Genomic DNA, 27,851 nt, shown 5'->3' with positions numbered 1-27,851 from the left:
ACACCAACAGTAATCGTGTCGCTTTAGAAGACATTAACCTCTGGAGTTGTATCAATGTCGTTTATGCTGACTGTCTGATTCTTTTTGGAGCTTCAAAAATCGGATCACCATCCACTTGCATTTTAAGAAACTACTGAGCTAAGATATTTTTCTAATTTTCTTCAAATGTGTTCTGGTGAAAAAAGACAGTCATACACACCTGGGATATCATGAGGGTGAGTAAATATTGAGAATTTCCATTTTTGGGTGAACTATCCCTTTAAGGGGCCATTAGGGCCTTGCTCTTGGCCAAAAACACAAAACATACTTTGTGCTGTATCCAGGTCCAATGACACTGGTAGGTACACTGCCAGGTCTTTTTCTGTTCAGCTTGTTCCCTCCTCTCTTCTTCAGCTCATCAACTGCAGACTTAATCACTTCTGACCAACTGGAACAAAAAACTGACTGTGAGTGGCAGATCAAATTAAATTTATCAAAAGCAAAAATTCATGTCATATGCCTGTCAATAATGTTTGTAAGTCTTCTGTCCTCGTCTTTTTATTGTCCAACAGTGAGACCACCAGAACTATTTTTCCCATTAATTTGCTCCAAAGGGATTTTATGAAAATTTTAAATAATAATAATAAAATAGATAAATAAATAAATATTGGCTCTAAGCCCAGAACCCAACCATCCAGCTCTGAGATGAATAACAATATTAGAAACTTTGATTCAAAGCAAAACAATCTGAATAAAAAAACAAGGGTACAAGACTCTGTCTTTTGTGAGACACTGAAATATGCATCCAATGAAGCATTGCTAATTACAACCCCAATTCCAAAAAAGTTGGTACAGTATGAAAAATGCTAATAATAACAAAAAGGAGTGATTTGTAAATTACACACTTTACACACAAATTCACCCTTTGCTATACTGAAAGTACTACAACTAAACATTATATGATGATTTATCTTGTGAATTTGTTTTATTAATTTTTTTATGTACAGTCATTTCAAATCAGATGATTGCAACACACTCCAAAAAAGTTGAGACAGGGGCAATTTAAGACTAATAACAATTTGACAAATTAAAATAACAAGGCAATGTGAAACAGGAGATGTTAAACAGGTGAGGCAATCATGTCATAGTATATAAGGAGCCTCCAAAAACAGCCTAGTCCTTCAAGAGCAAGGATCATTCGAGACTTGTCAATTTACCAACAGATGCTTCAGCAAATAATCCAGCACTTTGAGAACAATGTTCCCCAAAGACAAATTGGAAGTATTTTGGGCATTTCACCCTCTACAGTGCACAATATGGTTAAAAGATTCATGGAACATGGTCAAATCTCGGTGCGTAAAGGGCAAGACGAAAACTACTTCTGAATACGTATGATCTCTGATCCCTCAGACATCACTGTCTTAAAAAACTTCATTCATTTGTAATAGATATCATGAACGTGGGCTTGGGATTACTTTAGTAAACCTTTGTTAGTCAACACCATTCGCCGCTGCATCCACAGATGCAAGTTAAGACTTTACTATGCAAAGCAGAAGCCCTACATCAACACTGTCCAGAAGCGCTGCCGACTACTCTGGGTTAAGTCTCATCTTAGATGGAAAGTAGAACAGTAGAATTGTGTTTTTTGGTCCAATGAGTCCACATTTCAAATAGTTTTTGAAAAACACAACCCTTGTGTTCTCTGGGCCAAAGAGGAAAAGGACCATCCAAGCTGTTATCAGTGTCAGGTCCAAAAGCCAGTGTCTGTATGGGCCAGGGGTGTGTCAGTGACCATGGCATGGGTAACTCGCACATCTGTGAGGGCACCATTAATACAGACAGATATGTACAAATTTTGGAGCAGCATATACTGCCATCCAGCACTGTCTTTTCCAGGGACGTCCCAGAATTTTCAGCAGGACAACTTACAAACCACATACTGGCCAAATAAGCAGAGAGTGCGGGTGGTAGATTGGCCTGCCTGTGGTCCTGACCATCTCCAATTGAGTGTGTGTGGTGCATTATTAAACGCACAATATGGTCACGAAGACCCTGTACAATTGTGCAGCTGAAGGCCTGCATAATGGATGAATGGGGGAAACTTCCACTTTTTAAACTTAACAAAATTGTGTCTTCAGTACCTAAATGTTTAATAAGTGTTTCACAGTAAACACTCGACTGTCCTAACTTTATTGAGAGTGTGTTGCAATCATCTGATTTGAAATGACTGTAAAAAAATTTTTTTAAACAATGAAACTCATAAAATGTTTAGTTGTAATGCTTTCAATATAGCAAAGGGTGAATATAATTAAATCACTCCTTTTTTAGAATTGGGGTTGTACGTAATCAAATCAAAATCAATGGTACAACATAAATCTATTGATTTAAACTCATTCATAAAAAGTATAAAATACAATTTATTTAAGGCATATTATGTAGGGAAGCTGACTCAATCATTTGCGGTGCTTAATGGGAGTGGGAGTTCATTGCTGAGCTCTCTCATTGCCATCTTGTTTCTATAGTAACAGTGACTTGTCTGATTGGTGGATCCACGGACAATTTCTATTTACAATTGTGGGTAGTGTGGTCCTTCAATGAGAATTCAGCTATTAAACGTGTGCGTTTTTCAATCACACGTCACTTTATCTCAGAGATCATTTAAATCAGTTTCTCTATGGGGAAAATGAATGGGATTTTTACCTTTAGAACCACACTGCTGGCCTCTGTTGGACACTGTTTGTTAAATGGCATATACACTCACTTTTTTCTCTCCACGACAGATTGAGCCACTAGCTCGTAGATCTGTGCTCCACTGTCCCAGGTGAAGATGACGTAGAGGGCCTTTGGGTCTGATGGTAAGAAACAAAAGTAACTGCATTTCAATCTCATGTTCCTCAGACTACATCACAAACTCACACAAACTCTCACTCACCAGTGGCTACTTCTCTGAGAAAAACAGACTCCAGTTTGATGATCGGACTCAGCATCTGTTTACCTTCCTGAACGGCAATGTTACTTTTGCTCTGACACTTCAAAACCATCTTATCATCCTGCTTCTGCAGCAAGACCAGCAAGTCTGACAGCAACACACAGTGCACATCTGCAAACACACACAAAACACAGCTCTTCATTTCTGAACATTCTTACACACTGAGAACCAAAAAACACATTAGTTTCAGTCACATTATTTTCAGTCATGACATCAATTTGTAGACCAACCAGCAAGGCTAATTCGCTATGGGTTCCAATTTTAGAATAGCGCCTTTTGATTTCTGAGTAAATGAAAGTCTTTAGTAAGCATTACTTAAAGAGACTTTTACATTTTGTTCTACAACAGTGCTTCTCAAACTTTTTAGGCGAAGTACCACCTTCGATCAAATCAGAACGTTCAAGTACCACCTAGTCACCACCAATGTTCACTTAAATATTTTTTCAGCATTCGGCAGATATAAATTTTTATTTAGCGTAGTCTTAAAGACTGTGAGCAACATACACAATGCCATATTTAATTAATATCAATATTCCTGTAGTTTACACAATCAGCAAGAGTGTTTCTAAAATCAAACATACAATATTAACATTTAGAAGTTTCGCAATCCAGTTCAAACAAACTACTATATATATATATATATATATATATTTAGAAATTTGGAGCTTAGGCATTGCTAAACCCTGTTTTTCCATCTCAGCCCCCCTAAAATTATGCAGCTAGCATCACCCTTAAAAATATGTGATAATGTGCATGTGATCTATGAAAACAGCACTTGCAGTTAGCTATATGAGGTTCATTTTACTCTGAATCATGCCCTTACCAGTCGTTAACTTTAAAAATGTCAAACTAAGTATTTTCCTTCCCTCTAGTCATAGGCGGACTCGGCCATAGGTGACATAGCGGCAATGTTCGTCACATAGCGCTGCCTCGCGCACAACTGTCAGGCGCGCACTCCATTTCTCTGTTCCTCATCAGAGCAATCTTCCAGTGAAATCAAAAACAAATTACAGCCAAATACAACCCAGTGTCTTTGAGTAAAAAGCACTATTTAAGATCATAGATTTTAAGGAAGTCTGAGAATGTGTAAAATAAACGGAATGATATCTTGCCTCATTCGCATTAGTATTTGTTGTTCTGTTTTCTGCATGGGAATAATATTGTGGTGTGCGCACAGAGACATCAGCACAGCCGTGTGCAGCTAGAAAGTTACCTATTCACATCCTGCACTGCCGATGTAAAAAAAAAAAAAAAAAAAAAAGGTGGGCTATCTTAAAAATATATTACAATTGTAATCATACATTAGAAATAAAACATGGAAAACATTTGAATAAATTTATGTAAATATCCTGGGTCATGCTGCGTACCACCCGAGGGCACTCTGCGTACCACTGTTCTACAAAACAAAAACAAAAACACAAAAAAGTGCTTCAAACTCTAAATTGCTAACAAGTCGCTACATAAGGAATACAACGGTTGTCTGGTTCGTCAAGCACGTAAACTCAAATGCTTGTGGTAACTGTACTCCTTTTGTAAATTTTTTTAAGCACACAACAGTTTTTAAGTTTGAGATATGGCTAATTTATGTTGTAAAACAAAACTTCTACTACTACTCTAAACACCCATTAGAAATTTCTGAGGGATCCCATTGCTCAAAAATTCTAACTCTCTTCTGGGTTTTGGAACTACAAAACTGAACAGCTGTATTTGGATGAAAACTCTTAGACTACGTCCACACCGCAGCTGAATGTTGCCCAAATCTGATTTTTTCACTCACATGTGACACAGATCTGTTAATTGAATGACACTGTGAACAGCCACAAGCGCTTTGAATCTGACACTTTCAAATCCGATCTAGGCCACTTTCAAATGTGGAAATAAATCAGATACATATCTGATTTTTTCTGATGCACGGCTAGGTCAGATTCAATGTGATTTTTTACATTAATCTAACTGAACATTCATCACTTGCGTGACTTGATTTATCGCATAAAATTCTTGTTATAGTTTAACTCTTCATTTCAAGTCATATCTTTTCTAGTTAATGTATTCAGTTCCTGTTTAAGAAAAGACAATCATAGGCTTGAACAGTTGGGTTCAGCAGTTCCTTTGAATTTCACGTGAAAAGATGCAGAGGTAGATTTAGCCTTTGTAACACCGCTCTTTGCTCATGTCACTTGTGCAGAAAACAGTTTCTATATTTCTCAAACGCAAGCAAGTCAATGGAAATCTGAAATAATTACAGATAACAATGCTTACCTTACATATATACAATGCCGTTTTTCCTGCTGTTCTTCGATTTAATTATATCTCGTTCACAATATTACATTCTTGAGCTTCAATTGTAATTACACCATATGACTGCAACTGACTTTATTTAAAATTACTTTATTCATCTGGTCTGCTATCACTTGCTGTGGCATGCTCAGGGAGTGATATATGCATGCGAGTCAGTTAACGAGTGTTGGCTGTTTAGACCAGTGTCTGTTATGGTTTACATTTAAAGTGTCGTGTGAACAACCTTACAAAAAACCTGATTTGACCAGAAAATCAGATTTGGGCCACATTTAGCTGTGGTGTGAATGTAGCCTTAGTTTGGAGAATGTGATGATGAGAGGTACCGATCGCTTTCTCCTTGGTCACTTTCCATGTCAGAGGCCCTTCAAACAGCATATTCCTGGAGGTCAGATCAATGTTCTGACGAAGAGATAAAAGAGTAGAAATTATAATAATCCTAAAGTGTCTGCATTAGTAGGTTGGACTGAAACATGTGATGCCAAGACACTTCTCACCTTGTACTCAGTGTAGAGGTCATTGCTTGGCTTCAGTCCTGAGGTGTCCAGTCTGCGCTGGTAGTCTTTCAAAATCTGAGCAAAGGGTTAGACAGATATTTAGGTGGCAGAAAAGAAAATGCAGAGATTAAAGTTCATGATCCAAGTTAAAACAATCCACATATTGACAAAGACATTTATTTTAACCCTATAACGCCGTGTGTATCAAATATGATACACAATGTTTGAGGGCTCCTTTTCACTGTCTGTTCAAGCAAATGAGGCAAACAACCGATGGTATGTAAGTTTGACATGTTTATTGCACCATCTAGTGGTTATTTGTGAAAAAATGTTTTTAATGTTTTAAATCGATCAGTTAAAAAACAGCAGCGGACTTGTGAAAAGTGACTATGTTGGGATAAATGTTTAAAAGTTTAAGGTAACATTATAATTAAAGTTGTTGACATTTTTTGACGATAAGTATTTGCTTTATAAGACTAGCTTATTGTTGTTTCAAAGCATTTTGAAATTGTGTATCAAATTTGATACATTAAGATTTACGGGTTAAATATGCCATTAGCACTGTTATGTACCTGACAGACATGTATCTGACAGAAACTTTACAAAATGTTATATTTATAATATTACATCCTCTTGAAAGTCTAAACAGTAAAATTTGTTATAATTAAAAAATGTGTTATAAATGTTAAATCTATAAGAAAATTTGTTTTTAGAGGGCAAAAGGGTATCTCAGATTTCAGATATGACAAATTTGAAATATGACATGCTGTAATAGACAAATAAATGATATAAAAAATACAAAGAAAAATATGAATGTACATGACATGCATGCCTCTACATCCTTTAATCTATGTAGAAAAAGAAACGGGTCAGTCAAAATAGTATAAGGACTGAAATAAAACTTGGTGCAGTGATTTCAATATATATACTGTATATACGTATATATATATATATATACACACACACACACACACACACACACACCGATCAGTCACAACCTTAAAACCACCTGCCTAATATTGTGTAGGTCCCCCTCATGCCGCCAAAACAGCGCCCATCTCACCACAGTTGTACAGAGCGGTTATCTGAGTTACTGTAGACTTTGTCAGTTCGAACCAGTCTTGCCATTCTCTGTTGACCTCTCTCATCAACAAGACATTTCTGTCCACAGAACTGCCACTCACTGAATGTTTTTTGTTTTTGGCACCATTCTGAGTAAATTCTAGAGACTGTTGTGTGTAAAAATCCCAGGAGATCAGCAGTTACAGAAATACTCAAACCAGCCCATCTACACAATCATTCATGCGATTATCTAATCAGCCAATCGTGTGGCAGCAGTGCAGTGCAGTGCATAAAATCATGCAAATACGGGTCAGGAGCTTCAGTTATTGTTCACATCAATCATCAGAATGGGGAAAAAAAATGTGATCTCAGTGATTTGGACCATGGCACACACACACGCACACACACACGGGTGGCCAAAAAAGTTTGGAATAATGTACAGATGAAAATAATGTAAAGGAAATTGGTACTTAATTCACAAAGTGGCATTCAGCTGATCACAATGTATAGTCAGGACATTACTGATGTAAAAAACAGCACCATCACTATTTGAAAAAAGTCATTTTTGATCAAATCTAGACAAGCCTCATTTCCAGCAGCCATCACTCCAACACCTTATCCTTGAGTAATCATGCTAAATTGCTAATTTGGTACTAGAAAATCACTTGCCATTATATCAAACACTGCTGAAAGAATTTTGGTTCATTAAATGAAGCTTAACATTGTCTTTGTGTTTGTTTTTGAGTTACCACAGTATGCAAAAGACTGGCATGTCTTAAGGTCAATGTTAGGTCAAAAATGGCAAAAAAGAAACCGCTTTCTCTAGAAACTCATCAGTCAATCATTATTTTGAGGAATGAAGGCTACACAATGCTTGAAATTGCCAAAAAAACTGAAGATTTCATACAAAGGTGTACACTACAGTCTTCAAAGACAAAGGACAACTGGCTCTAACAAGGACAGAAAGAGATGTGGAAGGCCAGATGTACAACTAAACAAGAGGATAAGTACATCAGAGTCTCTAGTTTGAGAAATACACGCCTCGCATGTCCTCAGCTGACAGCTTCATTGAATTCTACCCGGTTAACACCAGTTTCATGTACAACAGTAAAGAGAAGACTCAGGGATGCAGGCCTTATGGGAAGAATTGCAAAGAAAAAGCCACTTTTGAAACACAAAAACAAAAAGAAAAGGTTTGAGTGGGCAAAGAAACACAGACATTGGACAACAGATAATTGGAAAAGAGTGTTATGGATCTTAAACCCATTGAGCTTTTGTGGGATCAGCTAGACTGTAAGGTGTGTGAGAAGTGCCCGACAAGACAGCCACATCTATGGCAAGTGCTACAGGAAGCGTGGGGTTAAATGTCACCTGAGTATCTGGATAAACTGACAGCTAGAATGGCAAGGATCTGCAAAGCTGTCATTGCTGCTGCACGTGGAGGATGTTTTGCTGAGAACTCTTTGAAGTAGTTTAAGAAGTTCTGAACATTTTTTTTCAAATTCTAATAGTAATTTTTCACGTTTTTAATGTCCTGACTATACACTATGATCAGTTGAATGCCACTTTGTTGAATAAAAGTACCAGTTTCTTCCATAAGAGCAAAATCTGTACATTATTCCAATCTTTTGGCCGCCAGTGTGAGTGTGTGTGTGTGTGTATATATATTCAAATTTAATCAAAAGTAAACTAAACAAATTTAGTCAAAAGGACAGGAAAAAGATATTTAATTAACTAAAGTGGCAGAAAATAAACATTAAAATGCTGTGGAGAAAAAACACCAAATGGGAAACACTCACCAGCAGGTTCTCCATATGTTTGACTTCTTCATTGACGTGGTTGAGGATCTTACGGCAGCACTCTGCTGCTTGGCTAATGTTGGATTTTTCTGTGTCATCCCCTGTGAGAAATGGACACAGCTTATACATCCAAACACGTATTTGTCTAAAACATAATGTGGGTTTGGTATCCTACGCCTGTTCTTTTTTCCTAAATTTCTAATTTTAGAAATGTGACTATATACACAGTATAAATACTTCTTTTCCTGTCAAAATGCATTTAGTTCCTTCTCAGAAAAGAAAACAATATGTAACAATAATGTTATATTAACATTTTCCAAAAAAGTTTTCCATAATGCACTAAAATAGCACCAATTCATGTAAATTTATGTTTTCCAAAGTCAAAGTGGAAGGTTATGTAATTGAAAGAACCACAGGTTGAGTATTCATTGCAATGGGCATTAAATATCTTAAACTCTCATCCTCCACAATATTAATCCAATTTTGACAGCTCTAACAAATGTATTTATTTTACTTGTCATTTTGCTAATCAGCTCTTGTTTAGCACTTTAAATGGCATGGCCTGCAGAAACGGTTTAATAGAAATAAAGTCTGTTTATATTAGAAACACACACCTGTGTTCTTGGCAATGTTCTCCAGCAGAAGAGGATACTTAGTGAGTCTTTGCATCTCTATGGGGATGATATCCTTCAGCTGTAGCCTCCTACACTGTGGCTTACTTTCTGCTTCCTAAAAGCCCACACACAGGAATGCATTTACACACAGGCATTTTGAGACACCAAGTCTCAACGTTTTTCATGCTATAACTTTTAACCGCTACAATGCATTAGTGTGACTACTGAATAGCAAAAATAACCTTGCCCACAGTGTATTAAGTGTAGAAGTACCAGTATGAAAGCATTAAATCGGGGATCCTTCTTCTGTTTGCTCTTTATCTGCTCCAGAGCCCAGGACTGGTGACTACAGAAACGTGCAGTGAGTTTCTGAAACCATTCCCCTTCTGATCCACTGAACTACAGACATACACAGACACATTTGCAGTCAGCATCACAGTACAGTTTCCAGAGGAACCCTGAATGACACAGCATGTGAATAGAGCATGTATAACTAGTGTTAATGTACTGTAAGCCACTTACCCTGTTTAGAAGTGGTGTGCTTATGGTTTTGACAATGTATTTGTCTTCCTGGCGCAGTTTTTTCAGGTTCTCAAAGAAAGCATCTAAAAACACATTCAATATCAAGTCTGTTCATGACTATTTAACTGAAACAATTATGCTTACAAAATTCAGAAAATCAGCTTTCAGATAAAATTTATACTACTACAATGCAAATACATCAGTGTATTTGAGGTGTGGTGATAACGTACAGTGCATTTCTATGATCTCATCAAGGTTTGGGAAGATGATATTCAGCTCATCCTTGCTTATGATCTGTTCTCTCTCCAGTGGACGAAAAAACACTGTTTGCAATACACTCAGCATACGGACATGAGCATGCTCTGTCGCAAACAACTCTGAGACACAAAGAGAGAAATATGTTCACAGCTTTCATCATTGCCCCCTGGAACATGAAAGAGCCAATAAGAAGTACTAAGTAACTTGGGGGGCGTTCACATAGGGTGTGTATTTTTTCTGCTCTCTGTTTTTCAGTTGTTTTGTAAACATGCACTAGTACAAACATCTTTGATTGTTGTGATGCATCTCACTGTTTTTCAGCGTCTCACACCATGAGAGCCGGGTTTTTCAAAATGCCGTGTCAAGTTAAAAAAAATCATGTCTCGAAACACCTGCATACTGTTGATTCATTGAGCTTTTTTAAAATGCAGGAACACATCCTGTGTGACCAGCCCTTATCCTCTCCTTTTCTTTTGTTTTTCACTCTTATTACCATTAATGACTTCTTGTCTTTTGGTCTCCTTCTTGCCGAGTTTGCCCAGATTCTCACTGGAAGCAATTTCTCTCCAGTTGGGCGGGTCCTGCTCAAGCTCCAAGAGACGGGGCTCTATCTCCTCCTGCGACTGGATAGGGCCAAAGACAGGACCAGCAATGAGCCCATCAGGCAACAATCCACCTTCCACACTACGAGAGACAAATAATAATGCAAGGAGGAACAAACTGAAAAAGTCACACAAATGCAGGAAACTTAAAGGTTATACTGATTTGTGGCTGCTGGACAATTCACAACTGTTAACACCATTTATTGTCATTCAGTGCACTATAGTCTGTTTGTCACTCCTCATAGGTAGTGATGAATGACAGCTGCTTTCAGTGACATAAGTGCTGTGACAGTCTCTGAGCTCAATCAAGCCCCTTGTGCTGCTGTCTCCTGTGGATTGTGTGTATATCATGTTTGAGACCCTATTTGACACCTGGTATTAATATCCATTTCTGGTGATCCGGTCCCAGTGGACAGCACTAATTACACATGTAAATGAGGTCCAAAATGTTTTGAGATCTGATCACTCAAATCACAGTCGGAGGTACACTGGTGCTTTGCTGGCTACATGTGACTTTAAAAGAAAATAGCAGTCGGAAACATACATAAATGCACAAGACTTCAGAGAGCTTCTTCGATTTGCCTTGCAGATCATGTGAAGCATACACTAAGTTCAGTTAAAGGAATAATTCTGCGGTCCTCTGCTCACCCTCATGTTGTACCAAACCCGTATGACTTTCTTTCTTCCGCCACAAAAAGCCGTTAGATAGAATGTTAGGGACAGATAGCCTCAGTCACTATTCGTTTTCATTGTAACAAGACAAGGGTGAGTAAATGATGGCAGAATTTTCATTTAATGCTATCCCTTTAACACAGGAGCTTGACTAAAATAATTAATAAAATAATTTAGTAAAAACAAAAAACATTTACTAAAATAACTTTGAACACTATGCTTGAAACGCCACATTTAAAGTGAGATTCCAATCAGCAAGTATATTTGGAAGCAACTCTGTCTTTTATTATGCTTATTTAGTTTTTGCATTTTAGCAATATGCAGTAACACACTGACATAGTGAGTGATGTATGTAGTCATGAAATCAGAGACACTCCCTTTGAAATCCGATTATAAGTGGAAATGCATTTGAAATCATATTATTACCAGGTGTAAATGGCGATCTGTTACACCTGATCACTCGTGATCGGATCACAAATGTAAATGCCAGGTGTAAAAAGGGTCAGAATATTTGATATGCGTAATGATTATTCGTTGCCTTACGAGACTGAGTGCTGTGGGGAGGGTGAGGGGGGATGGGAGGTGGAGGTTGACTGCAGGTCCACGTCGCTACGTGACCGAGACTGCTTGGCCCGGGTGGAGCAACCACGGCGGGAGTGACGGCGCTCCACACAAAGGCTCTCGCTGCGCCGCACATTCCTGAACACCCAAGAGAGAAGAAGGGGGTGTAGGGGAGGAGAGGAAAGGGTTGAGACAGGATTTGAGGAGAGGAGAGCAGTAAAATAACAAGGGGAGTAAAGGAGTGAGGTAATAAAGTGGCAGAGAATGTTTTTAGTGCATGGGAATGGTTGGAAAATCAAACAAAATTAAATGCAGTGGGAAGAGACAGACAGATGACAAAGGTTAGAGACCACAGACATGAAAAGACAATAGAAATAGAAAATTGAGCAATGATGGGAAAAAAAAAAAAAAAAAAAAAAAAGAGTAAAATGTGAAGACAATGTTGTTAAAGTCACTTTATAACATGTTATAACCACTAGTTAACCAAGGAGATTTTTCAGTCCAATCAGCTGAAGGAGTAACAAGACTATCTCCAGCAACGCTAACAACTCTAGCTCTTTCTAATGTTTGAACTGCTGAATAAGACCATTTGTAGCATCACAGTGCATCTGAACAGCACAATAACACAATTTTAAAACTTTATTTTAAGGTAGGTATCTGGGCCACATTCATGCAAAGCACATACAGAAGCAGCCGCTTCTGATCTCAATCCCGAAAGCTAACCCAAAAACCAGAGTGGAACCATACTTAGCCATGCAGTGAGTATGTGTCTGTATGAACCTTTATGTGAATCTAGACTAACGTCTTACACTGTGCTACACGGCGAAATGCAGTAAATAAGCCAGCACTGAAACGGAGGAAGAAAAAAAATCATCACACTCCATTTTCTCTGAATCTGAGCTTAGCTGAGGCAAACCACTCAATCACAGGACATATCATTTATCATAGTCTAAGACAGTGGTTCTCAAACTTTTTTAGGTGGAAGACTACTTCATCGTACTTTTCACATGTGTACTGTGAAAACATCAGTTGATAATAGATACTGATTGCCCCATGTACACAGACACACAGATATATATATATACACATACACTACCGGTCAAAAGTTTTGAAACACTTGACTGAAATGTTTCTCATGATCTTAAAAATCTTTTTATCTGAAGGCGTATGCTTAAATGTTGAAATTACATTTTTTGAAATTGATGACTTGGACCAAATAATAAAGAAAAAGGAGCCAATAAGTGCATATATATATATATATATATATACACACACACACACACACACACACACACACACACACAGTATATAGACTAGTATAATTACTGTGACGGTACAATCGCCTTCCCTTACGGCAGCACTGGGCATAAGAGAGAAAGCACTGACTCAATCATATCGCTGGCAGCAGGAAGAAACGCATGTTAAGTTATTGGTACCTTGTCTCTTCTACCTTTAAATGCCGAGCGCTGCTCTTCTTCAATGATTTCCTCCTTGAGGATCCTTGTGACGCCATGCGAAGGGCAGATGTGTGAGAGACAGCTCTGCGCACTTTGTTAATTTTTTTAATTATTTTCCTGATATAATCCGGTGAAATTCGATACACCCAGTTACACATTTACTGTTTGAGGTAAACATAGCAAATAAGTCAAAATCCTCGGGCTCTGGAGACATTAAAGGACACTTACGGGTTCAAGATGAAAGCCCAGGCAGGCCTGTGGACCGGGGACTCGATTCGGATGGCGCGGCGGGAGAAGGAATCCAGCGTCAACTGTCCAACATGTCGGTGATGTTGACGAAGGTACTTGCGGACTTGGAGGATCTCGCTGTAATAGGTCGATCGATTATGATGATGGAAAAAAAAATTCTCTGAGCTAGTCACAAGAGTGACAGATGTTGAAAGACGAATCGATTACTTGGAGTCATCAGAGAGGGAATCAACCGCTAATCCGCCCAAGACCAAAGCTGATTTGGAACGTGTTCTTGAAAAGCTTGATGATCTTGAGAATAGAAGCCACAGGAATAACATCCGAATTGTTGGAATTCCTGAGCATGAGGAGGGCAGAGATATGCTGAAATTCCTAGACCCAGTGGCGGGCTGTGCATTTAAAGTCTAGACCTTCAGTGTGATTCATGCCATTAATAAAACACAGAATAAGACACCCTATGCCTTTGGGCATCATACATTATGTCGCAGCCAACTGGTAATACCAATTGACATTTTAAAAACACGTCCCCGCACGAAAGCTAGAACTTGAAATGACACTCAATGCTCAAGCAAGCCTAATTTTAACTGCAGCATGACTGTTTTGTGAAATGAACTTCTCCCAAACAGAGATTTTTGTATTTGTGCTTCAGGTGTACGATTATCAAAAGAGATTATAATTGACCATGTTTTATACACTTGTTTCTGCAGGCGTTTGTTAAACAAGCTTTAATATCATGTAATGTGGAAACGAACTCATTTATCGATATTACTTAATAAAGTGAATGTTTATCACTTACTTTGTATATCTCCCTGAGTGTCGACATGTTTGTGTGACATCATGCCCCTGCAGCTCGGTGAAATCGGAGTTGAGAATTTCTGCAGGAGCCTACAAGTTGTAATTCTGACTTCAAGATGCATTCCATTGCACTTTTCCTAGTAGGAAGTTGTAAAATCCGACTTTCCGAGTTGAATGGAACGCAGCACTACTTTTCAAAACTTGATCCGACACTGAATGCTCCAGCAGTCTAATTTACACTTAGAAAACTCCTGATGTTCCTATAACAATGCAAAAAGCACTAACCAATTTACTTGAAGTGAAAATCAGTCCTCCTTTCCTGTTTAATAAATTAAGCAATCACACAGTCATGCAGAACATCTCGTGTTTTTAAATCCATAAGGATCTCTTTCTCAATGGCAATACCAACAGTGATGACAGCCGACTCGTCAGCAAGATCTGGCACTTTTCGCTCTTGAATTATGTACATCACTTAAGCGTGATTGCGCCACTCAACGCCAGCTAGAAGGCCTCGACTGGGATATATCCTAAAGATCACACCCACCAAGAACAAATAAATCAATCTGATTGGCTGATGAATCTGACAATCTGACTTTAGTTGCTCATTCATTTGCACTGTTGAGGGATTCTGTGGAAATTCTGAAGGCCTGAAGGGGTGGAGCTCAGACTCGTGCTGCTTCAGGCATGCCATTTGTGATTGGATAAACTTTTCATTTATCTCTATTTGTTTGTAGATTAATTAAGAGTGGATAGTGATTAAAAATACATAGGCAAAAAGGTGATTGAGAATGAAAGGATGAAAATATTTATTTATTTGGCATGTTAGGCCAGCAGAGAAGGCTTTGCTGGCCCTGACAAATTGCCACTGGAGCTTTTCCCGAGTCTGTTCGACATAAGCCACAAGCTGGAAATCGAGTGAGCTCACAGAGTCCCAGCTCACAGATCTGCTGAGGGAGAAAGGCCCCGATCGATTCTGGCCAAATTTTTGAGATCATCCGATAAAGATCTCGTGTTGCGCCAGGCAAGGAGCAAAGGAAAGAATTCTTTGAAGAATTACAATATTTTCTTGTTCCCGGACTTTGCGAACTCGACAAGAGAGAAACGAAATCAGTTTAAGGAATGCAAGAAACTCTTACATCAGCGGAAGATCACTTTTGCTCTGACGTTTCTGGCCAGACTGAGAATAAATACCAAGGATGGCAGCAAAGTATTTACATGTCCCAATCAGGCAATGTCTTTTATTGAAACAATGTGTGAGTAACCATTGGGTGTTTTTCTTGTGAGTGGATTGACTCACTGTACATACTCTGGCTTTCGGAGGAAGCTGGGTGGCATTTTTGTTTCTTTTTGCGTTGGCTCCACCGAATGGCTGGAGTTTGTTTTGTTTTGTGGATTAACACTTTTCCTTAAAGAAACTTTTGCATTGAAGGAAGACCACTTTTACAATGAAGTTCCCGGGCAGATTGAGAATAGACACTACAGATGACCGCAAAATATCTACATGCCCACACAAAGGATGTCTTTTATAAAGTTGGCAGACTGTGTAAATCATGGGATATACTTTTATGCGGCCTCCGAGTGAATTGACTCTTGACCATCTGAGGAACCGGGATGCGTGTTTCGTTTCCTTTTGTGCAGGTTCCGACTAGGGGTTGGAGCTTGTTATGTTAAATAACACTACTTCGGGACAGTTATGGATGAATCTGTCAGTTCCATGTGCTTATGCCTCCTGTTGGCTAGAGTATGATTTGTGGAGTATTTTCATGGGACATTGAATGATTATGTCATCTGCTGCACTCATCAGCTGGCTCACTGAAGATTCGTTTGTCTGACCGAGGAAACTGAACGGCTTTATATTGGCTGGAATTTGTTTTGTGAAGGAACACACCTTTGAGACAGTTCTGTGAATGAGTCTACACGTTCTTTGTGTTTATTCTGCCTGTTGGCTGGGGTTTGTTTTACAAAATATTTGATGTTATGTAATTTTGCCTTACAAATTTGCAAGGCAAAATTGAGCAATCCGATGGCAAAGTTGTCGCGGGGGCTCTCGTAGCCGTACATGGACTCTTTGAGTTTAAAGGGATTGACGCTGGTTGGCGCTTTCGTTCGCGGGGTTAATACGCACGTTTTCTTTTTTCTGTTTGATTTGTTTGGGGGGGAGTTCAGGGTTTTATTGATGCATTAATGTTGAAATGTGGTCTTCATAATTTTGTTTGTGGCACAAAAGTTATTTTTTCTATTATATCAAAATGTCAAATGTTAATACGAGTGTACTCTCTCTCTCCACATGGGTTGGGGCACCCCATAAAAAGAAGGAAGGTTATTTCTTTTCTTAAACGTAAGAAATATGATATAGTGTTTCTTTAAGAAACGCATCTTTCCCCGCAGGAAGCTGAAAAATTTGGGAAGATATGGGGTGGACATGTTTTCTTTAGTGCTGGCTCAAGTAAGAGCAAGGGAGTCATTATATTGGTAAATAAACATTTATAATTCAAATGTTTCAAACAGTTTAATGATAAATTAGGAAGAGTCATTATTGTTTTAGCAGAAATTCAGGGGCAAAGTCTGATTTTGGCTAATATTTACGCACCCAACGCTGATGATCAGGGCTTTTTTATAGATCTTAATGGGATGTTGCAAGCTGCTGGCACCCCTCATGATTTAATCTTTTGATGGACTCAGTCCTTGATCATAGTGAAACAAAAGTGTGTAAGCCCCCTAGAGCAACATTGACGCTTCACAGGATATGTAAAAATCTTGGACTTACAGATATTTGGAGACTTTTGAACCCATCTGGTAGAGACTATAAATTTTTTTCATCAGTCCATAAGATTTATACTAGAATAGATTTTTTTAAATATCCAAATCCCTCATTTCATCTGTTGTTGATTGCTCAATTGGAAACATTTTAGTCTCGGATCACACCCTGGTGAGTTTAGAGGTGTTGACACTTATAGAGAAAAATAAATCATATAGTTGGCACCTTAATGTATCCCTTTTGCAAAATCCTGATTTCCAACAAATGTTAAAGACTGAAATCAGTGTTTATATGGAGACCAACTGGTCCTCGGTATCCTCTATGGGCGTGGCTTGGGAGGCACTTAAGGTGGTTCTTAGGGGTCGGATAATACAGTATGCCTCATTCATCAAAAAAAATCCAAAGCACGAGAACTCGTGGAATTGGAAGGGAATATTAAAAGTGCCGAGGCAGAGCTGAAGCACCGTATGTCATCTGATGGCCTCAGAGAATTGACCCGATTGAAATATAGACATAATACTATTTTGTCGAAGAAAGTAGAGTTTTGGTTATTCAGGGCAAGACAGTCATACTTTGAGTTGGGGGACAAAGCAGGGAAGCTTTTGGCTAGATATATATAAAGCAGAGAGAGTCTCTTGCTATCATTACCTCAGTGAAATCTGCTGGTGGTAAAATTTTTACCTCAGCCATTGATATTAATAATGCCTTTAAAGAATTATATCTTGATCTCTTTAGTTCCATGTCGTCGTCTACTGATGAAGATATTAGAAACTTTGTGGAACCATTAGATCTTCCTAAACTGAAGACTGAGCAAAAAAATGCTCTTGATTCTGAGGTAACCTTGGAGGAGCTTGACAAGGTAATTAAGTCCCTACCTACTGGCAAGGCTCCAGGGCCAGATGGTTTTGCCGCAGAATTTTTTAGATCCTATGCTACAGAACTGGCTCCACTTTTGTTAGAAGTTTATACTGAATCATTAAAGAATGGAAAGCTTCCTCCAACCATGACACAAGCCCAGACCAGTCTGATTCTTAAAAAGGAAAAAGATCCAAGCGGAATTGGAAGTTACCGTCCAATCTCCCTGATCCAACTAGATGTAAAAATGTTGTCAAAAACTTTGGCTAACCGATCAAGTGAGGTTATGACATCTTTTATACATATAGATCAGGTGGGGTTTATTCGGGGGCCGCAGCTCTTCTGATAACATCAGGCGTCTCATTAATATCATGTGGTCAGTAGCGAATGATCAGTCTCCAGTCGCTGCCACCTCACTTGACGCTGAAAAGGCATTTGATATGGTAGAATGGGATTATCTTTTTAAGATTTTGGAAATGTATCCAGGAGTACATTTATTGGTTGAATTAAGTTACTTTATAGCCACCCTGTAGCAGCGGTACAAACAAATGGATTAATTTCAGATTATTTTACTCTGGATAGGGGCACTCGGCAGGGTTGCCCTCTTTCCCCATTATTGTTCTGTCTTGCCCTGGAACCATCAGCAGCCGCAATAAGAAAGGAGGATGACTTTCCAGGGGTGGTTGCGGGAGGTGTGGCGCATAAGCTTCTGCTTTACACAGATTATATTTTATTATTTGTCTCTGAACCTACTAGATCTATGCCTTGCCTCCACAGATTTATTAATTCCTTTTCCAATTTCTCAGGATACAAAGTCAATTGGTCTAAATCTGAAGCTTTGGCTCTGACAGCGTACTGTCCCAGTAACGGCTTTCCAGCCGGGCGCCTTCCAGTGGCCCAAACAGGTATTTGGGGATTTTATTCCCAGTAAATTTGTCTGATTTAGTTAATGTTAATTTTGACCCTTTAATAAAAAGGTTTTCGAGCGATGTGGGCAGGTGTGCTTCATTACATTTATCGATGACTGGGAAGGTTAATGTTATTAAAATGAATTGTATTCCAAAACTGAACTACCTGCTACAATCTCTCCCTGTAGATGTCCTCCTCTCTTATTTCAAGCGGCTTGATACCATAGCGAAGTCCTTCATTTGGAATGGTAAACATCCCAGATTGCATTTTAATAAGTTACATAAGCCGATAGACAAAGGTGGGCTAGGCCTACCCAAGATTTTGTTTTATTACTATGCGTTCAGTCTCAGACATTTGGCTCATTGATCACTTCCACCTGAGAGAGCCCCTCCCTGGTTTGTTATTGAACAGACAGTTCTTGCCCCTATTTCGCCACTACAAAGCATCTCTCGGAAAAGTTAAGTTACACCCCGTTATTTCGCATTTACTCTCGGTATGGACTAAAATGTCCAGATTGTTTAAATTGGACACTTATTTAAATGTTGCCTCGAGCATATGGCAGAACCCAAAATTGTGTACAGAGTGGATTGTGAGGGGGGTTGCTACACTCAGTGACCTATATGAAAGCGGAGTGTTGAGATCGTTTGAAAACTTGGTCCAACATTTTGGGATCCCCAGACCTCAGTTTTATAGGTATTTACAACTGCGCCACCTGCTTTGTACTATTTTTGGGAGTAGCACACACCCCCCTAAGGAGGCAGATGCTTTGGGAGAGGTGATTGCGGCTTTTGGAAAAGGTCATGAGCCATCAGTGTACTACTCCCTGTTAATTCAGAGTCTGGGGGACGGAGCCTTCTCAAGAGAGTTTGGAAGAAAGATTTCAACTTGGCATTGGAGGAAGGAGTGTGGGCTAAGATTCTTAAAAACATTAAGTCTGCATCTAGAGATGCAAGGGTGCGTCTTATACAATTCAAAATTTTGCACAGATTTTATCGGACCCCCTCTAGACTGTATAGGCTTGGTCTTAAAGACACACCCACCTGCTAGAGATGCCAATCGGAGGATGGAGACATGGCTCATGTTTTTTGGTGGTGTGTCAAATCCAGAAATTCTGGTCAAAGGTTCAGAATTTTGTGTGCGACGTGGTTGGCACTCGGGTTTCGTTTTGCCCCAGAATTTGTGTTCTGGGCGATGAGGCGGTCATCGATGTGGGGGATGGCCATATAGAGAACTGGGTTCTGACCTGTGTGATGATCTCCAGGCAGGTTATTTTGAGGGGTTGGAGATTAGCTGGTGCGCCCCCATATCCGGAGTGGTGCACGGAGGTGGGGAGGGTGGCAGCTTATGAGGAGGTGTCATCGAGAAGACGGGGTGGCTTGGATATGTTTATACGGAAATGGGGCAGGTATTTGGAGTTTTTGGAGGGCTCTCGGGTGGGGTGTGGAGAGAGTAGTGTAATATAGTTAGTATGATTATTATGTGTATGTATGTATGTTTGTATATGTATGTATATATATATACACACACACATATACATACATATACAAATTGTATATATGTGTGTCTGTTTGATTTTTATTTCTATATATTTACTTATGTTTGACCACAGGGTTGTTTTTTGGGGGGCGGGGTTGGGGAGGGGGAGGGGGGGTTATGGGGTTTAAATGTTGATTTTATATATATATATATATATATATATATATATAAAAAAAAAAGAAAGCCGCCACCCTACGCACCTCGAAAAAATGCGGATTCGAGAACTTCAGTTGCTACCGCTAAATGTCAATTTAATACCTTTATTCTCCACGTCACTTCTCCAACATTTTTTATGTATTTGTTTTTTGTAGTTGTCAGGACCCATTGGACTACTGGGGTGCAAATAAATGGACTGTGTGGGTAGTGACATTTATACACTTAGTTCAAATAGTCACTCCGTTTTTTTAAATCAGTCAATGAACTCACGGATCACTTGGAATATTTAACGCACCACAGTATGAGAACCACTGGTCTAAGAGACACAATTTCTAATTCTGAAGAACTGTGTAGTTACTGTGTTTTAGCTTTCCACGGCAGTACAGGTACAGAATTTTTATCAGCTTGTGTTATAGCCATTAAATAATAATAATAAACAATTTCTTGCCACTCAATGTAGAATTTATCCATCGGGGAGACAAGAAAAGTGAAAAATAACCAAATTTTATCTCAAATATGCTATGAACTACATAGTCATGTATTTTCTGCAATTCAGTGTGTGTTTGGTAAGAGAGTATGTGTAGATCAGCAGTAGCTTGAGTCTGGCAGAATATTCCAGTGACACCCACCTTGTCTTCTTTCTGTAAAAACATAGGACAACGCAAAGTTACTGCATAGCTGAAAACAAACTGTACTTGAACATATACCCAAAACTAAATCAACTCCCAACTATAAACTAGCTAAACTCAACACTATCCTAAAATATCCAGATCCCCTAATCACAAGGCCAACAACAAAGCGAGACAACAGCAGCAAACAATGCTTCCGCATAAAGGAAAGTTGCGAGCAAAATCAAAAAGCGCACCTTGTCCAGTTATGCTGGATTTATATAATACATTGAAAGCATTAAACAATGAAGTGTAAAAGCAACTACTGTATATTATATTTTCATGACACATGTAAGCTGATCAGAGTGGTGTTATGTGGTGTAGTGGCTAAAAGCTAAGGGCTGATGACCAGAAGGTTGCTGGTTCAATGCCCACAAGGAACGAGCCATAAGCTTGTCACCATTGCGCCCCTGAGCACACCACTTAATCCTAGGTGGCACCAGGCGATTTTCCCTGTAGTCTTCCTAAAGCGTACTTTAAGTCACCTTGGATAAAAGCATCTGCTAAATGATGACTTTCTATAGAATAGGGATGGGTGACAATGGTCGAATAGTCATCCAACAAACGAAAAGCTGATTACTGAGGTCGACTAGTTTACATAGATTTTTTTCTTATATACACTCACGGATCACTTTATTAGGAACACCTGTAAACCTACTTATTCATGCAATTATCTGATCAGCCAATCGTGTGGCAGCAGTGCAATGCATAAAATAATGCAGATCTGGGTCAGGAGCTTCAGTTAATGTTCACATCAACCATGAGAATGGGGGAAATTCGACCGTGGATGATTGTTGGTGCCAGATGGGCTGGTTTGTGTATTTCTGTAACTGCTGATGTCCTGGGATTTTCACGCACAACAGTCTATACAGTTTACTCAGAATGTTGCCAAAAACAAAAAACATTCAGTGAGTGGCAGTTCTGCAGATGGAAATGCCTTGTTGATGAGAGAGGTCAATGGAGAACGGCCAGATTTGTGTTCAAGCTGACAGAAAGCTCCGGTAACTTAGATAAACCCTCTGTACAATTGTAGTGAGCAGAAAAGCATCTCAGAATGCACATGTCGAACCTTGAGGCGGATGGGCTACAAGAGCAGATGACCAGATTGGGCACTTTATTAGGACCATAGTGTTCCTAATAAAGTGCTCGGTGAGTGTATTTTTGTGTTGGGATGACATACTGTCATTGTACAGCCATGGTTTAGGGTTTTTCCAAAATCCCTAAACCAAGGCCAAAATGATTAACTGTAACTCCTCCAAGAGCTTTACATATACCAAAGCTGGTATGATAACCAAAGATCCATCCATCCATCCATCCATCCATCCATCCATCCATCCATCCGTCTGTCTGTCTGTCCTCAAACCAGTCTTTTCTCCAAATCTGGAATGCCCAATTCCCAGTACTTAGTAGGTTCTCGTGGTGGTGCGGTTACTCAAATCAATTCGGGTGGCGGAGGACAAGTCTCAGTTGCCTTTGCTTCCGAGACGTCAATCCACGCATCTTATCACGTGGCTTGTTGTGCATGACACCATGGAGACTCCGCATGTGGAGGCTCATGCTACTCCCCGCGATCCACGCACAACTTACTATGCGCCCCATTGAGAGAGAGAACCACTAATCGCGACCAAGAGGAGGTTACCCCATGTGACTCTACCCTCCCTAACAACCTGGCCAATTTGGTTGCTTAGGAGACCTGGCTGGAGTCACTCAGCACACCCTCGATTCCAACTCGTGACTCCAGGGGTGGTAGTCAGCGTCAATACTCACTGAGCTACCCAGGCCACCCCAAACTTCAAACCAGTCTTATTATATTGGACTTCCTTGTGATTAGTGGACTAGTCTTTCCAGCAACTCACAACCTTGTCGATTTTGAAAAAATTTGTTATGCCTATCCTTACCACAGAAACAAACAGAGGTAGAGCCTCAAGCACAGACACATAACCTTCCAAATAGTCAGAAAGTCCTGCTATTTGCACAAATTCAGACAACGTGCAGATCTTATTTTAATAGCTTTGGGCCTTGGCATGGCATTGCGGGACAGAGCACTAGCTGAAAACAAAAGAACAACTGCGGGACGGGTAAACCATAAACTAAAAGCTAACAAAATGACTGACATAGCAGAACACCAGGTGGGACAAGGAACAAACAGACATATGATTAAAAAAAGGAGGCAGCAAAATGCACAGAAAAGAAGGAAAAGTGGTGGGGGGGAAGGTGCTGGTTTAGGAAGGGAAAGGGAAGTAGGCACGTATGCACAGTAAGGGAATGTCTTGGAGTTGGTCTTTGTTGTCCACAAGGCGGGTAGTGTATATTGAGGGCAGCAGCAGGAGCAGCAGCGCACAGGAGGCACACAGCACTCGGAGGGTCATATCACACTCCCCCCGAGCCAAAGCAGCAAGGGAGTTTTACCCCCACCCCCTCCTTTAGTTACAACATAGTAAAAAATGAGACCCTAAAAACACCTGCAAAATTAAAAGAGTACGCTAAACTTGTTTTGTGTTTATAGTTATTTAAAGGTGCACTCAGTAATTTTTCTCACAATAAAAGGGTTAAAAAATCATGTAAACATGAGATGAAGACTGCAGTCATATCAGTAGCCTAAAAAAAGCCGTTTTACTTTACATGGAGCGAGTTGCCTCATGGGTGCCGACATATTAAAAAAAAATATCACACTACCAGCTGAATACTACTCACTTTTTCTTGGAATATCCCTCTGTTTCCTGACAATCTGTCTCACATAATTAATGAATTGCTGACTGTGAATAGTGCATTTCTACATGGCATCAGTACCTGAAATCATTTGCTTTGATGTAATTTAGCATCCACACCGCTAGGCGTCAGTATAAAGGCCCTTATGAAGCTATACTTCATCCAAAACTGAAGAACGAACAGGTGTGACATTATTTCAAACAAAATCTGGCCAAAACAAAGGTGTTTTGAGTTTGTTTCAGTGGTTTATAACAGCTCGCCAGCACAAACTTTCATGAATACTTTACCGGCTGCTAAACACCTTACTGCCATTGATCCACATCACTGGTGGGTGTGACCTGGAGCTAAACTTACTTTGAGGCTGACAGCTAATTTCATGTAACATTGTTCAGTCAGTTAAGATCAGTCAACATGCAGAGTTATTAGCGAGCTGGTGCAAACTTACATCTGTACAATCGTTCGTGTAGAAACATTTTCCAAGAAAATGTCTTGTGATTTTTGTTTAATTAGTCTACAAAAAGCTTATATTACTGATCTCATGTGAATTGTACTCAAAGAATGAGGCCTTGAGTCATTGCTAACACATTCATGTCACATTAGTTAAGGTTTTACATGTAGTCTTGTGAACCCTCATTTAAAATGCTCCTCTAAACTCCTCCCCCAGCGGCACGGCCATTGTCTGAATGTTCGCAAACAGTATACCGTTGCTCAGCTGTTTCAAACTTCTTTTTGGTTCCGAGCAAAGAGGAACTTCGCTGTGAGTATACCGGGGCCTTTATTCCAAGAAGGAAAACGTATCGAACAATGCAGCACAGAAAAAATACTGAGTGCAGCTTTAACAGTGAGTTTTGTATTTCTTTCACATTGTCGGTCAGCTGTCTCTTGTTTACATTTGAACACCAAGTGTTCTCTTTGTACCCTCTCCTGCATTCTTTCTATCTTACCTGACACTCTCCTGACTGTCCTCTGGAGGGATGTCAGATGGAGGTTCAAAAATAGGGAGACCCACACCAATGATAACAGGAGAAACATCTCCCACCTCTGGCATTGGTTTGGGGTCTGAGCGACTGTTGCTGACACCTACAGGAGGAAAAAGGCAAAAATCTCTGCATATTGAACAGAAAGGGGAACTACACTAAGAATGAACAGTGTCCTCTTTGGCATTGTTTATTTGCAAGTGTTGTTTTGGCACTAGATCCATTAAACGAATTATGCAGTAACATTGTAAACACCCCAAAAAAAGTAGTGCTGATCACAATTTGCACAGGGCAATTTCCCAGCTTGCAGGCCAATTCTGAGTGTTAGGATGTAGAAGATGCAAAAGACTACCATAATCTGGCATACAGTGTTGTGAAAAATCCTGATTTCTTCTGTTTTTGTGTATACAGTGCTGTGAAAAAGTATTTTCCCCAATCCTGATTTCTTCTGTTTTTGTGTATATCTCATACTAAACTGTTTCAAAAATTCAAACAAATTCAAACATAAAACAAAGGTAATCTGAGTAAACACAAAATACAGTTTTTAAATGATAATGTTATTTATTGAAGCAAAAAAGTTATCCAATACCAACTGGGCATGTGTGGAAATGTATTTGACCCCTACATTACTAAATCCCCAAATCTATGAAACTGCATTCATAACTGGGTTCAGCTGGATTAGATACACCCAGGCCTGATTACTGCCAGCCATTTTCAATCAAATTAACATCCAAATAGAACTTTTTCAGCAGTATTAAGTTGGCTAAAAGGTCTCACCCAGTAGCACACTATGCCAAGGTCGAAAGAAATTCCAGAAATGATGAGGAAAAAGGTGATTAAAATACATCAGCCTGGGAAGGGTTACAAAGCTGTTTCAAAGGCTCTGGGACTCCAAAGAACCACAGCAAGAGCTACTGTATTATCTTCAAATGGAGAAAACTTGGCACAGTAGTGAACCTTCCCAGAAGTGGCCAACCATCCAAAATTTCTCCAAGAGCACAGTGATGACTCATCCAGGAAGTCACAAAAAAGCCAAGGACAACATCCAAGGAACTGCAGGACTCTCTCACATCAATAAAGGTCACTGTTCATGACTCCACTATCAGAAAGACACTGGCCAAAAAAGCCATCCATTGAAGAATGTCGAGGTGAAAACCAATGCTAACCCAGAAGAACATTTTTTTTTTTTCACCCAATTTGGAATGCCCAATTCCCAATGCACCTTTAAGTCCTCGTGGTCGCATAGTGATTCGCCTCAATCCAGGTGGCAGAGGACGAATCCCAGCTGCCTCCGCGTCTGAGACCGCCAACCCGCGCATCTTATCACGTAGCTTGTTGAGCGCATTGCCACGGAGACATAGCGCATGTGGAGGCTTCACGCCATCCACCACGGCATCCACACTCAACTCACCACGCACCCCACCGAGAACGAACCACATTATAGCAACGACGAGGAGGTTACCCCATGTGACTCTACCCTCCCTAGCAACTGGGCCAATTTGGTTGCTTAGGAGACCTGGCTGGAGTCACTCAGCACACCCTGGGATTCGAACTAGCGAACTCCAGGGGTGGCAGCCAGCATCTTTTACAACTGAGCTACTCAGGCCCCAATCCAGAAGAACATTAAGGCTCGTCTGAATTTTGCAAAAACACACCTTGATGATCCTCAAAGCTTTTGGGAGAATGTTCTGTGGACTGTTGAGTTGAAAGTGGAACTGTTTGTAAGACAGGGGTCCCGTAACATCTGGTGTAAATCACAGAATTCCACAAAAAGAACATCATACCTACGGTCAAGCATGGTGGTGATAATGTGATGGTGTGGGGATACTTTGCTGCTTCAGGGCCAGGGTGACTTGCAATAATTGAGGGAAATATGAAATTCTGCTCTCTACCAGAAAATCCTAAAGGAGAAAGTCCAATCATCAGTCTGCGAGTTGAAGCTCAAGCGCAACTGGATTATGCAGCAAGACAATGATCCAAAGCACAGGAGTAAGTCCACTTCTGAATGGCTCAAAAGAAGCTAAATTAAAAAAGTTTTGGAGTGGCCAAGTTATCGGAAGTGTTTGGTTGCAGTTGTTACTGCTAAAGTTGGCACAACCAGCTATTAAGTATAAGGGGGGCAGTTAGTTTTTCACATGGGTGATACAGGCGTTGGATAACTTTTTTGCTTCAATAAATAAATATACACTACTGGTCAGAAGTTTTGAAACACGACTGAATGTTTCTCATGATCTTAAAAATCTTTTGATCTGAAGGTGTATGTTTAAATGTTTGAAATGAGTTTTGTAGACAAAAATATAATTGTGCCACCATATTAATTTATTTCATTATAAAACTAACATTTTATAAAAATAAAAAAAACTTTTTTGAAATTGATGACTTGGACCAAATAATACAGAAAAGCAGCCAATAAGTGCCCAACATAGATGGGAACTCCTTCAATACTGTTTAAAAAGCATCCCAGGGTGACACCTCAAGAAGTTGGTTGAGAAAATGTCAAGAGTACATGTCTGTAAATTCTAGGCAAAGGGTGACTACTTTGAAGATGCTAAAATATAACACAGTTTTGATTTATTTTGGATTTTGTTTAGTCACAACATAATTCCCATAGTTCCATTTATGTTATTCCATAGTTTTGATGACTTTACTATTATTCTAAATGTAAAAAAAAAAAAAAAAAAAAAAAAAAATTATAATAAAGAATGAGTAATTGTTTCAAAACTTTTGACCGGTAGTGTATATATATTTTAAAACTGTATTTTGTGTTTACTCAAGTTTACTGGATTATGCAGCAAGACAATGATCCAAAGCATAGGAGTAAGTCTACCTCTGAAAGGCTCAAAGGAGCTAAATTAAAGTTTTGCAGTGGCCTAGTCAAAGTCCTGACTTGAACCCGATTGATGTGCTAAGGCAGGACCTTAAATGTGCAGTT

The 27,851-nt window shown here is 39.5% G+C and overlaps 1 protein-coding gene across 6 annotated transcripts in view; it reads right to left on the bottom strand.

Annotated features, from left to right (window-relative positions):
* The window catches only part of arhgef1b (Rho guanine nucleotide exchange factor (GEF) 1b), an 89,188-nt gene that overhangs the window by 7,323 nt on the left and 54,014 nt on the right, over positions 1–27,851 (bottom strand). For 4 of the 6 annotated variants that reach the window (XM_051718654.1, XM_051718656.1, XM_051718658.1 and 1 more), the window contains 14 exons: positions 24,887–25,022; positions 21,195–21,206; positions 11,833–11,988; positions 10,509–10,699; positions 9,988–10,134; positions 9,758–9,840; positions 9,509–9,634; positions 9,236–9,350; positions 8,622–8,722; positions 5,761–5,835; positions 5,590–5,665; positions 2,912–3,079; positions 2,741–2,828; positions 308–427 (listed from right to left, as the gene is read on the bottom strand). In XM_051718654.1, coding sequence (XP_051574614.1) covers positions 308–427; positions 2,741–2,828; positions 2,912–3,079; positions 5,590–5,665; positions 5,761–5,835; positions 8,622–8,722; positions 9,236–9,350; positions 9,509–9,634; positions 9,758–9,840; positions 9,988–10,134; positions 10,509–10,699; positions 11,833–11,988; positions 21,195–21,206; positions 24,887–25,022 — 1,594 coding nt within the window. The remainder of the gene's footprint in view (positions 1–307; positions 428–2,740; positions 2,829–2,911; positions 3,080–5,589; positions 5,666–5,760; positions 5,836–8,621; positions 8,723–9,235; positions 9,351–9,508; positions 9,635–9,757; positions 9,841–9,987; positions 10,135–10,508; positions 10,700–11,832; positions 11,989–21,194; positions 21,207–24,886; positions 25,023–27,851) is intronic. The other 2 variants (XM_051718655.1, XM_051718659.1) reach the window with 2 other exon arrangements.

The sequence above is a fragment of the Myxocyprinus asiaticus genome, chromosome 15 (assembly GCF_019703515.2).
Source record: "Myxocyprinus asiaticus isolate MX2 ecotype Aquarium Trade chromosome 15, UBuf_Myxa_2, whole genome shotgun sequence".
Classification (NCBI taxonomy): domain Eukaryota; kingdom Metazoa; phylum Chordata; class Actinopteri; order Cypriniformes; family Catostomidae; genus Myxocyprinus; species Myxocyprinus asiaticus.
This window is presented reverse-complemented; position numbering and strand designations above follow the sequence as displayed.